Source organism: Cavia porcellus, unplaced genomic scaffold, assembly GCF_034190915.1.
Source record: "Cavia porcellus strain 051 isolate PalLab524CR breed Dunkin Hartley unplaced genomic scaffold, mCavPor4.1 scaffold_29, whole genome shotgun sequence".
Lineage (NCBI taxonomy): Eukaryota > Metazoa > Chordata > Mammalia > Rodentia > Caviidae > Cavia > Cavia porcellus.
This window is the reverse complement of record NW_026947512.1, coordinates 38,912,041-38,925,381: the sequence shown is the minus strand read 5'-3', so window position 1 is coordinate 38,925,381 and position 13,341 is coordinate 38,912,041. Positions and strand designations below refer to the sequence as shown.

At 41.8% G+C, this 13,341-nt stretch overlaps 1 protein-coding gene across 11 annotated transcripts in view; it reads right to left on the bottom strand.

Moving 5' to 3' along the window:
- The window catches only part of Nrg1 (neuregulin 1), a 999,063-nt gene extending 986,251 nt beyond the window's left edge, over window positions 1-12,812 (bottom strand). For 10 of the 11 annotated variants that reach the window (XM_063240137.1, XM_063240136.1, XM_063240138.1 and 7 more), the window contains exon 1: window positions 11,982-12,726. In XM_063240137.1, the coding sequence (XP_063096207.1) occupies window positions 11,982-12,711 (730 nt within the window). In that variant the 5' untranslated portion in view covers window positions 12,712-12,726. Of the gene's footprint in view, window positions 1-11,981 lie in introns of all 11 variants that reach the window. The other variant, XM_063240150.1, reaches the window with a different exon arrangement.
- Between the last annotated feature and the right edge of the window lie 529 nt (window positions 12,813-13,341).

Genomic DNA, 13,341 nt, shown 5'->3' with positions numbered 1-13,341 from the left:
GTAGCATGTGTAATGTAGATATACGAAGTCTAATTATTTTACACAGTTTCAAAACTGTTTACCTGTTATAAACTGGCTTCCTTCCCTCCTGGGTTTCACAAAGGAACTACAACTATATATCCAGCTAATCATAAAATCTCCAGCAATTTTTGCTAACAGGAAGTAGGTGGATGATATTGGCACCTTAATCATTTTCATGAACTTTTCAATAGTATTTTCAAAAGAAATATTACTGAGTATGTAATGACAGTTATTTAGCAAGTTACTGGAAACAAACTACAGAGAGTTAATACACATGATTAAAACAGTGGACAAATTACTCATCAGTACATTTAATACACCAGGCAGGTTTAACCTAACCATTTTGCTTTTATGGGCAGTGTTATCGGCCATTTTTAATTTATCCCACTATGAAAAAGTGTGCATGATGAAACTCAATTAAGTCAGTAGTGATAAAGCCTGAAAGTATGACTCCACAGACTTATATCAAAGTGATTTATTAAACATGTAACTCTAAACAGGGACCCTAACATTTCAGCTAAAGAAATTGTGAGTGTTGCCTGACCCTCTGCATTTTCAACAATATCAAACAAAACCACACATAGAGATCATTAAACCTTAAAGATTTATTGCTCAACCATAAAATGCTAAGTACAGCATGGGGAAGAGCATGTAGTAATATGCTATTTATCTACAATAAACATAAAGGCCTTTTACGATCTATTGTGTATGTGTTGGACTCTTCCATTGCAATGAGGCACCAGAAAAATGATTTGTCTACTTTTCAAAAGCTAGCTATGTCATTAAAAATAAAGTGACTGCCACAAATTGGAATCCTACCTTTTTCAACCAATTGGGTCTAACTAGAGATTCGGATATGGTCCAGATGTTAGCACAAGTCTTAGAGCAAAGTAGAATAAATACACACACACACACACACACACACACACACACACACATAGATATGTATTTGAAATCCTATTTGTTTCTGCACTTAGCTCACTTTAATGTAATATATTATGAGAAAGGAAATATTTTAAAGGGATAACCTTGCCACAGGTCAGTACTTGTATAATAAATAGTATCTGCTATTTTTATCTTATTAAAAAGTAATGTACAAAAAGTAATGTACATTCCTTTAGAGAAAATTTTTTAAAATATAATTAAACAAAATGAAAGATCTAAATATCAATAATCCCAAATAACACAAATAAAGTTAAAATTTTTACATGAACCTGTAGCCTCTTATTTCTTTTTAGATTTAAAAATAGACAGACACCTCTACATATGATAGATCACATATACTGAATTATAAAACTTGATAATATACTATGACAATATCTCTAAGTCGTCAAATTCCTATACAATAATATTTTTTAAAGCCACAAAATAATACTTAACAAAGGTATAAGATTTTATTTAACCACTCATCCAGTGAAGGACAGAGTCAATCTGGAATGCTAGATAGTAGAGGTGGAGAAGGAGAGCAAGAGATCATTCTGAGAAAAAGGAACAATGTAAATACACAGCCCCCTAAGGCCATTTGCTCATGTACAGCAAAGCTATCAGTGTAGTACAGAGTTGTAGATAGGAGAAAGAATTGGAAAAGAATACATAGGACAAAAGATGAAAGGCTTTATATTCCATTCTAAGGAGTCTAAATTGTATTCTAATGGCAGTTTGAGCACTTCAACTAAAGGCATCGTATGATCTTTTTTCTGTTTAGAAAAATGACTCTAGCAATAGTGGAGACACCATTTGAAGAGTGGAAGAATCCAACAGCAAAGATAAGAAGCTGTTTCTACACTAGTAAGCATGGGAAATGTATTATAGAGACACTGGAGTATTTGTTAAGGAAATAGAATCACTGGGACCTGATCACCAAACTGACATGCAGCAGGAGAGGTTTCTAGTTTGGTGTAATAAAGGAAACATTAAAACTATCTAACAGTAAGAGCTGAATGAATTTATATCAGCATCTACTACTCTACCTGGCAGAGAATGTTGGTCAAAGAATCTACTGGGACTAACAGTAGCGATTGCAAAAATAGTCATTGATAGTTTCATTATTAGTACACAGATATGCAGATGGACTACCAGCAGAGATTAGATGTTGCTTAATTTTTAATACAAAGCACCTTTAAGACACCTGGGTTATCTGGTAAGTAGTTTGATATATGAATCTAGAGCCAAAAAGAAAAGTCAGGGCTTGAGAAATATAATGAAGAGCCATGATTCATAAAACAGCACTGACTCTCCTGTAGTGTGTGACCCCACCAGGGGCTCCGAGAGGCTGCATTGAAGGAAGGGAAAAATGAACCTAACCCAGCTGACTGCTGGCTGGCTTGCCTTGGTGCTCTGAAGCTACCAATGTCTCTTCAGGAAGTGATTTTAAAAGTCATATCAAAGTATCCCTTACTTGTCAAATTGTTTCTGCACTGTTCTTCATACCCATGAAAAGGACTAACCGTACCTCCTCTTGCTCCAACCAGAAAAATTGCAAGTTAAGAAAAGAGGCCCCTTAACTCATGCATCATGGCAGGAAGTCCCTCCCTGGAATCATCATTACCTGTACCGTCTTGCTAACACCAGACTTCTGTGTGCTGTGCTGGGCTTGTCCATTGATTATTAAGGGCTAAAATAGTGCCAGGGTTACAGAATGAAAACAACTTCTTGAAAAAGTTTGGATCTTTATTCATTTTACTGCAACAAAATGACTAGACTTTGGGGTTCTAAAACTTTACAGCTGTGGAATAATATATTAGTCATGCCTGATCATTTCAAAGACAGACTTGCAGACAGAGGTGGCCTCTGTTAAAAAAAAAAAAAGTGTGGAGGAACAGAAATAGTTGCACTACTTGAGACAGAGTAACACAATGTCACAACAGGACAACGCAGTTGCAAGGATTTGAAAGAAAAAGCAGACATGTTCTCCTTGAGGGGTTCTTCACTTTAGCTCTCTTTCCCTTCTCTGACTGTGTACAGTTGTCTGACCAGAATTATTCTCTGCAGAACATGATTGAGATGAGAGGAGAGAAAGAGAAGAGTTCCAGGGACACGAGCAGAAGTGACTTTCATATTTTGGGTTATTTCTGAAAGAAGGACTAGATACAGTTTCAATAAACCTCAAAGAACTTCTTGGTTCCAACTTCTCATTTTGCATAACAGGTAACTGGTAAATAAAATCAGTTACCCAAAACCACAGGGACTCTACATCAAAATTTAGAAGTGGAAAAGGTTATCTCGCTATGACATTAAAGCATTTTCCTCTTGGAAATAAGCTAAATTGTCTGTCCACAAGAACAGGGTGGATGGCTGGATGAAGCAAGATATGTACAAGAAAAAATTTTACATACTTAAGGTGTAGGGTTGGGCCAGGGATACAAAACAGTGGTGCAATGTCCTGAGTTCGATTCCAGGTTCCAAAAAAAAAGGTTGTGGGACTCAGGTTGTAGCTCAGGGGTACTGCACTTGATTGCCTAACATGCTCAAGAGCCTGGATTTGATCCCCAACTCTGCAAAAAATAGAAAAAAAATAAGTAATAAATACACATACACGCTATGAGATAAGGAAAATATCCATAATTGTACAGAAAAGAGGCACTCTGTGCTCAAAATCCAGAGTATTTCTGGCAGAAATGATTACCTGGACTATCATGAAAGCAACGGGATTTGAACTGTCCCTGGAAGGAAGGGCTGAATTTCCAAGGGCAGCTATTGCACAGCTGTAAAGTTTTAGAACCAGAAAGTCCAGTCATTTTGTTGCAGTAAGTGAGGAAAAAGGAGACACTGGCAAAAGAAGCATTCTATGTAAAAACAGAAGAATTAAGAAAGCATATGGATTTCCATGGGCTAGATTACAGCGTTCACATGGACTGAGAAGAACCCTGAGTATCAGGATCTACAGCTTAGTATGGTGCAACCACTGACGTTTTTGAGTAGACAGCCTGGTAACAACAGTATTTAGAATGATAGATTGCAGTGCAGTACTTGATGTAAAGGAATTGGAGTGACCGACAGAAATACAAACAGGAAAATTAAGAGAAAAATAGGAAAATTCATAAATAAATGCTATATTAAAAGATTCTGATTCTGTTCTACATATGGTAAGGTACCTTTTTGAACTAAGTAGATAGCAGTGCAAACAGAAATAGAGTATTTCATGTCAAAGACTATTTTCTAAGTTTTCAAGGACAAATGTATTCTTTAAATCTTCCATTGTTTTTATTGAACTAGTGTCTGCTATAATTTTGTTATTTTCTGGCTTCAGATTTAGGTTTCTAAATTCTGTGTGAACTGATTAGAGGAAGACTTCTGTTTTCTGAGAAATTTTGTGTCTTATTAATGACAGTATAATTAGATAAACTTAGTTCAAAGAACAATCACAATATAAAAACTGATCTCCACCACTTCACATCCGTGAAGACAGCTATTATCAAAACAACAGAAAACATGATTTGGAAAGGATATGTAGAAACTGGAAACTTGTTCACAGCTTATGGAAACATAAAATGGTGCAGTGGCTATGGAAAACGGTGTGGCAATTTGTAAACAGAATTACCAGCAACTCTACTCCTGTACATATACCCAAAAAAGTAATACACCAAGAACTCAGGCAGGTAGTTGAACACCAATGTAGTATTCTTCACAATAGCTAAGAGATTAAGGTAACCGAAGTGCCCACTGATAGATAAATGGATAAACAAAATGTCATATATACATAGGATAGAACATTGTTCAACTTTTAAAAAGAAAATCCTGACACATGCTTCAACATGGATTAAATCTGAAGACTTCATACTCAGTGAAATAAGCCAGTCACAAAAGAATACCGTACAACTTTACTCATGTGAGATACCTAAGGTAGTCACATTAATAGAGACAGAAGGGCAGAGGGGAAGGGAGAGTTAACACTTAAAGGGAACAGACTTAATGTATGGGAAGTGAGAATGTTTTGTGGCTAGCTTGTGGCAATGAATGCACAACAATGCAAAGACTCAGCTCCACTGAACCGCATACCTAAAAGTAATTAAAATGATAAACTCCATTTCTCCACAAATGAACAATGGGACTTCTCACCATAATATGAATGTATTAGAAATTCTAGTGTTTTTCATAAACAACCTACTCCACTGAAAGAGGAGTTGTTAGTGCTTGGAAGAACAAGAGGACCCATCTCTGCAGGTGGGAAAGAAGATAATGGAGGAAGGAAACATCACTGAGATATTTTGGACTTGCAAAGGAGGAGAGAACCTGGGCAATCTCAATGCTGCAGTATGGAGTGCTGGGGACAGAACAATGAGAACGCCCATCCTAGGCCAGCCTTCTTCATAAAGGAAGTTACCAAAGGGTTCCAACTGCCAGGGTCGCCTCCTAAAGGCAAAGCTTAATGACAAATGTGAAGCAAACATAGCCATCCATTTCCTCCCTGGTAGACAGTTACCACACTCTGCACAGAGGTGCAGCCAAGATGTTCCCTGCAGCTTCGCATCTGCTGCTTCACGGCAACATCCCATCACGTGATGCCTCCAGGCCCAGCCAAGACAGTAAGGAAAAGTACCTCATCATCCATCCGAGCCTAAATGCCACCTGCGCCCCACCTGCAGGGTCACTGGGAGTTGAGATGATGTTAAAAGTAAGAAGAGCAACTCATCTAAAATCATCTTTTTTACTGCTTCTCAGGGATACAAGCAGTGCTTTTTTATCTTTGGTTTTAAGATCTGAACTCCACATAAAGTACAACTTATATGACTTATAAACACCTGTGAGGAGAGATCAAGAGAGAACACAATATTTCTGAATAATTAAATCGAGAACTCAGAATGAACTGGTATGATGCGGGCATGGGTCAGCTCAAAACAGTGGTAGGGATTCAATGACCATTCAAAAATCTCCTGTGTACTGTTATTTACAAGTGGGGAATTTTCCCGTACTCAGCTGTAAACTGTATGAATCAAATATTATCCAAAAATAAGGGGAGAAAATGAAGCTTGGGGAAAATTCAATAACCTTTCTCTGAAGCCTAAGGGTCAATGCAGAGGTGGGGCTCTGGGACTAAACAGAGGCAAGGGTATCTTGATAGAATGTGGCTCTTTGGACTGCTTCCTGCTGACATCCACCTCACCAAATCAGTGAACTAAAGAGAATCAGGATTTCTTTCCTCAGTGTAACCTATGGAGGCAATTCCCACGATCAAGTCAGCTGAGTGCTTTGGTCATTTGTCATTCAATTATTAGTGATTAATCTATATACAAAATCAAGCAATATCTACAAACAGGTTCAAAAAACACTTCAATGGCTGGTACAGTAGTTAGAATCACATTGCGTTGGTTAACTCCTTAACTTTTTACCTCCTTTGCCTTAATAGCAACTGTCACAATAAAAGCAAACATTTAGGACAACAGTACACTGTTGAGGGCTTTCTAAATCTAGCAAAGCAGATTGGCTTCATTGGCTTCTTAGCTCCTTCTTTCCACATCCTGGGCTCCTAGGTGCACCCACAACCAAGACTCTATTGCCCTCACCAAGCATGTACCCTTGCCCTGGGCTCTGTTCAGATCCCATATTCTGGCACAGACGTGCAAACAGAAAAGAATTCTCCCCTCCATATTCTCTCAGCTGACTGTTAGCTCCTGAATCTGACCATCGGCTCCAGAATCATGCATCAGTCTGAGCTGTTTTCTTACACTTCCCAGCACACCAGGGCAGACATCCAAAGACAGAGCTTTGGGCTTTGTGGGGAAAGCCTCCGAAGTAGCGATGCAATGCAGGTTACCATCGGAGTCCTCATGGGATGGACAAAGAGCCTATCAGGAGCAGTAAGACCTTCTGCATTCAGTCTTGTGATCTCAGCCCTCTGTTTTCTAACATACAGTACTTGAACCCAGGCAACTTAATTCCAAGATGTCAAAAAACAGGCAAGTCAATGTGATGATGAACAGTGATCCTATCGTACAATGAGCTCCTCTCACAGGCCCCTCGTTTACTTAAGGCTTCCTTTGTAGTGTCATGTCTAGGGGAATAGAGATGAAGGGGAAACACATAAGGAACCCAAGGGAGTAAGTGCAAGGACACTGCCACACACCATTCGGATTGTGTGGGAAATTTCTCTTTTTTCATTTTTAAGTTACTATGAAAAATAAAGTATGTATTTTACTAACCTAAAAAGGTGAATGAAAGTTTGCATAATTATTATCAACAGTTTCCTAGGAAACAATTTTCCATAGAGAAAAAAATCCTAATTATGTTAAAGAAGAACAAACAATAATGTAAATTACCACTTAATTCTCTTGAGAGTTCTTGGATGATTGGTCAACACAGGGGATTGCTTTTCTAAAAACTGGATCTATCCCAAGCAGCAACTAAATCCATCTTTAGCTCTCAACTTCATCAAAATCTCTTATTTTATCTCTCTTAACCTGAATAGATACTTTGGGGATGGAAACCTAGGAAGCCTTATGGCACTAAACAATTTAGCAATGTTGAAAACACGACCTCTCAAATATAGTACTACCCTCAACTTAGGAAGACGCACCTGTATTCTACAAATTCTCAGATAATTCACTTGTCCTCTATGTTTCAACACAGGGTATCACTAAAGAGCTGTTCAAAAGTTACAAAAGGAGTGGTATTTTGGTGGTGATGGGAGTAAACCAGCTTTTTCCTTGTTTTCATAACACTGCAATTTCAATTTAAACTTTGTGTGATAATAGAACCACACGGAGGAACATATGCATGCAAAAATTTAGGGCATTGAAAACTATCCACAATACCTATCTGCTAGTTAAAAACACAGCTGATAAAAATTTCATTTTGTTGCAAAAATTTAGACTAAGGCCTATTATGGTTTTTGGTAACAAATTGCTTGACAGAGTAAGAACTCTAATTGCATACTTATTGTTTTCATTATTATTTATTTATACAAAGCAAAGCAAAATACCCACTCAATAAGAGCTATCTGGAGAGATTATTTTTTTGTATCATTTAAGCCCACTAAAAACCTAAGCATTGCCAAGGGTAGATGAGCACGTGAGGATCTCTGGCCATCTGACCAGCTTATAAATTGTCACTGAAATGTAAAAATAGGTTTTAAAAAATGTTATTTTTATAATTAAGAAAAAATAAGAGAAGAAAATGAGTAGTGAAGCAAAGGAGATTTCCTGAAGAGAGAATAGGTTATATTTGACAAGGGCAGTAACTCCTCCAGTCACATCTTTTGCTCTCTCATTTGCTCTAAATATACAGCCCAGGGGAAGTACAGCTCATTGTTTTGATCCTAAGAGTTATTTAAGCTTCCCAGTCTTAGCTGATGCATTAAGAGGAATGGCAAAACTTTCCCTAGATCCAGAGGATTTATAGATCCCCCACCACTGATAAGAACTATCCCCAGTGCTAGTAAAATATTCTAACTCAAATATTTAAATTTCCTCTTTAAAGTATTTTTATTTGAAAGAGTTGTTTTCCCATATGACTTACTTACCCTGGTTTCATTTTTAATATAAATATAAATAAATACATACACAGATTCTTCGCTCAACAGAAGTTAAATCTGGTATAGATTTTTGACAGCAAGATTTATATGAGTTAAAGGGCAGTCACAAACATTTGGGATATTAAATTTACATGTGTATGTACTTATAAAATATAATCAGTCAAGCTATATCTGTTCCTATTGCTATTTCCTTAATATAAAGCTAATAAAAATAATTTTCTTCCATGCTGAATGGAAAATCGCTGCATTTTTTTGTTCATTTTTATAGCACCATAAGGTCAGCATGGTTTATTATAAACAGTCATTGAGGATATTACAAAAAGTGAGTACCATTTATCATATTTGACAAACATTATCAATATATGCATGTATAGTCATTCTGATATAACACTATACCCAGAATATTTAGATTGGCCTGGGAGGACATAATCAATATGTGAATCTGGCATGGCCCATTTGCATGGATTTTATTGCTCTTTGGAAATCAATTTCTACCTACTACAACTGCGATGTTTTCAAAAATAAAACTGTAGCACAAACAATGACTTATTTGAATGACATACATTTAATTGCATTCTGATGAATGTAAAATCTAGCAATATTTCTTAGATCATTCAGTGAGCAAGAGAAAAGCCAAATTCTGGGAAGAATTTAAACTGTAAGCAAGTGTAATCTATACAAACTTCAACTATATAGCAAGCAAGCTATGAAATCACATCTTGTCTTCTAAAACACATCAACAGTTTGTTTCATTTTCGTGGAGCTTCTTTTAATACAGACATTATTGAGGAGTATATATTGGGTTGGGTTGGGTTTCGGGTGTCAGAGAGGTGCTCTATTAGCTCAACCCTAAGGCTAATCTGTTGCATATGTAGTTTCTACACTAGTAAGAAACACACAGACAACTGCAGCTTAGAGCACAAGATCTGGAAATGGTTCCCCTGGGTATGATATCATAAAATGACTTTGCTATATTCCTTCTCCAGCCTAGTATCATGGCTCAAGCCTGCACAAAGTCACCCCCCAGGGCAGCTTCATGTTCTTAGATAAGGACCCTCTGCTCCATCACTCTCCCCGAAATCTTCTAGCCAGAAGCACACAGAAGCAGCTCAACCAGAACAAATCAGCCCTATTCTCTCAGTACAGTTTTTCTGGTTGTCTGTGTTCTTTTGCCTGGTAGATTCTGAATGGCACTGTTAACTGAGACCATACAACTGGATAAATTCACAAGCTTGCTCTCTGTCTCTCTCTCTGTCTCTCTCTCTCTCTCTCTCTCTCTCTCTCTCTCACACACACACACACACACACACACACACACATATACACACACACATTTTTATACCAATATTCCAACTACAGGTTGATATTGTCTATTTTTATCCCCCAATATTGCAGTAATTACTATGAGAGTAAAAATGCAAGAGAAACTTTTAGCATGGTTTTCCTTGGTCCTTGGCTATGCCACTATTTGGCGTTTCACATTATATTCCACTTTAAATTACATAACCCTAAAATTACCAAACACAATAATCACACAAGCCCAAAGCGGTAAATTCATGATTTCTTAATGTACTCAATTATATGCTGGGAGTTTCCAGTTCACTAAAAACCTCACTTTTTAAAAAACATCACAATTTACAAATGTGTATTTCCTCTGACCAACAGAAAAGGCAAGACTACCTACCTTTAGTAAAGTTTGCTTTCCCCTTAAGAAGCAAAAGTAGAATATTAATCCTCCAGACAACAAATTTTTCCATGTCCAAACACCCTCTAGATACAAGAATTGTATCCCTCAAGCCTCACATTGGTTTCCAGTTAAAAGGCTTAATACCAGTGCTAATTTAGCAATGTACCCTCGTCTTAGGAATCACTGCTAACTACAAGCCACTTTATATAAAGTTCTTACATGGGTAGTAAATGATTTGAAATTCACATGGTTTGAGGTAAAATCAAATCCTTCCTGAGTCACATATAAAACACACAAAAATTGGGCAATGGCATGGCTTATAGGTTTTGTTTCATATTCTCCAACAGAATAGCATAAGCTGCAGTCCATGGTATTGGGCTTTGTGGTCCCTGTTAAGACAGCTCTCTGTGGAGCACTTCCCATGCTGTACAGTGACATCTCTCAGCCCGTCGTGGGGAATCCCAGCATCACTCAGCTGTCTTCAGCACAGCTCTGAACAGCTTCTGTCCACAGAGTGGTGCAATTTTAACAGGTCCATCACGCAGGAAGCACACTGTTAACCTAAAGGAACAGTGGGTGTACCCTGCATTTCCCTGTCATTCAACCAAATCCTTAGGTATTAATTAACTGCAGGACACAAGCACCACAATTGCCAACCAGAAATTTAAATAACTGGCCAACATGGGATACAAATGTAAAAGGAATTGACACACTTTGCCTGACAGACAGAGTAAGATGGAATGATGTGGAGTTTTGTGAGAATTCAATTAATCCAACTATCTATTAGACAGATACTGTATGTAAAGACAAGGAGAAAAAACTGTCATTCATGTTAGAATCTGCAATGTGTAATCATACTAATTTACGATTTGAGAAGAAACCGTGCTATGTGTTAATGATTATATAGTAATCAGGAAATGATATAGAAATTTAGAGCCTAGACATTATTTTATGAATGGGCATAAATGCAATACTACCTCAGAAATATAATTAGATTATCAGGTAATTCCTCAAACCTGGTAATGTGAGGCAGATCTGGGAAAATTATTCTTCAGCGATAAAGCTGGGAAAGCTCTGGGAAATCGATTGCTAAACTTCACTTCTGAAATTATTCTTTGGGGCCTATATATGAAGCTCCATAATTACGTTCATCTGCTCTGATTCAGTGAAGTGCCAAACCATACTCCAAACCAAAACATTGTGAAAACAAAACTCTTGAGAAGATTTTGCCCTATAAAAGCCACTTTTGTGCCTTACATACACATATTCACAAGATAGGGACTGCAGCGATCAGTGGGCCATCACTTCAACAAAAGCTCTGCCATACGCGTGGCTGAATTTCAGCCCACGGTCCTGGTACTTTTTTGTCCTGCTGTCAGCAGACACCACCCGTCCCTAACCATATCACCTCCACACGAAGGACTCAAGGCATTAGAAGTCCTCACTACCCCAAATTAGTGGCTCCTCATCAAAGCCAAGTTCAATAACCCACACGCAAGACAGCAGCAGGCACATTTCCTTCTACTTGCTGAACAAAACCCCAAAGGATTCAAAAGTTTCAGGCAGCCTCAACTGAGGACCAAACTTGCACTTCGCCAACTGGTACACCTAGGAAACGGCAGGCGGAGGAGGCACCGCTTTGCAGAGCTCGCGAACGCTGCCTGCGGGGACCGCGCAGCGCCCCCCACTAGCTCTTCGCAACTCCAGGACGCGCCTCCGCCCCGCCACCGTCGAACCCGGAGCCCAGCGCGCCTGGCCCGCGCCCCGCCGGCGCACGCCGCCCCCCGGGGGCCACGAACTTACCGCACCGCTTGCACAGCACCCGGCTGACCTCCTTCTTCAGGTTCCGGCCCGTCTCAAGAGGAGGGAAAGATGCTCTGAAAGCGGCCGGAGCGCGGCTGCTGCTGTTGGCATCGGGCTCCATGAAGAAGATGTACCTGCTGTCCTCCTTGAGCCTCCCGCAGGAGGGGAAAGCGGGGTGGCCCCAGGTCCCCAGGCGCACGGTGAGCAGCGAGTCCTTCTTCAAGCCCCCGGTTTTCACTGCCCACACCTGGTGCACCTTCACCAGATAGGGCGCCTCCTCCTCCTCCTGCTCCTCCCCCGGCCTGCGGACGCTGGGCACGGGGGCCGTGGGCCAAGGGAGCGCCGTCCCGTTGGCGGCGGGCGGCCCCAGCGCCCCGGGGCCCGAGGCGGGCGGCACTCGCTCGCCGCCCCTCGCCCCTGTCGCCGCCGCCGCCGCCGCCTTCCTGTCGAGTGCCCCCTGCTGCCGCCGCGGCGGGTGCACCTTTCCCTCGATCACCACCGCGGCGCGCTGAGCCAGCTCCTGCACCGAGCCCACGCTGGGCGGGGACGAGTAGCACACGGAGGCCCCCACGGGGGCCGCCTCGTCGCCAGCCGCCGCCCCCGGCGCCAGGGCCGCGGTCCCCAGCAGGAGCAGCGGCAGCAGCAGCGGCGGCGAGCGGGCGGCGGGGCCGGAGCGCGGGGCGCGGGGGCCGGCACGCCCGAGGCGGCGCGGGGCGCGTCGCCATCTCATGGTGCGAGGTGCGCGCGGCTCCGCGCTGTCGGTTCGGACTCTGCTGCTCCGCCGCGCCGCTGCTCCTTTTCCTCCCCCCCCCCGCCACTCCTCCCCTCCCTCACCCTCCTCCTTTTATTTGTTTATGAGGGGAGAAGAGTTATTTGTGGGAGGAGGAGGGGGAGAGATGGGTGGGACCACAGAAAAACCAGGAGGTATAAGGGGGGAAAATTTAAAGCAAAAGCGTAAAGGAGGAAAAAAAAAAAAAAGCCGCTGCCACCGCCCCGTGCTGGAGTGACGGTCCCCGCCCGCGCGCCCAGGCTCGGCCGCCGGCCGCGGTCACCGGAGGAGGAGGCGGCGGCGGCGGCGGCGGCGGCGGCAGGGGCGGAGGTGGGGGAGCCGCTCGGCGGGGAGCAGCTCTTTGTGTGAAGTGATGCTGCGGCGGCGGCTGGCGCTGCGAGCGCGCGGCGGGGCGACAGCGCCGGGGAGAGCGCCCTGGAGGCGGGGTTGCGTGCCTGGAAGTCGCCGGGCGGCCGCGGCGGGGACCTCGCCAGCCTGTTTACCTGTGCTGCGAACTCGCGCCGCGCGGCGCTTCCCCATGACGGAGGACGGGCGGCGGGCGGCGGCGGGCGGCGGGCCGAGTGGGCTGCG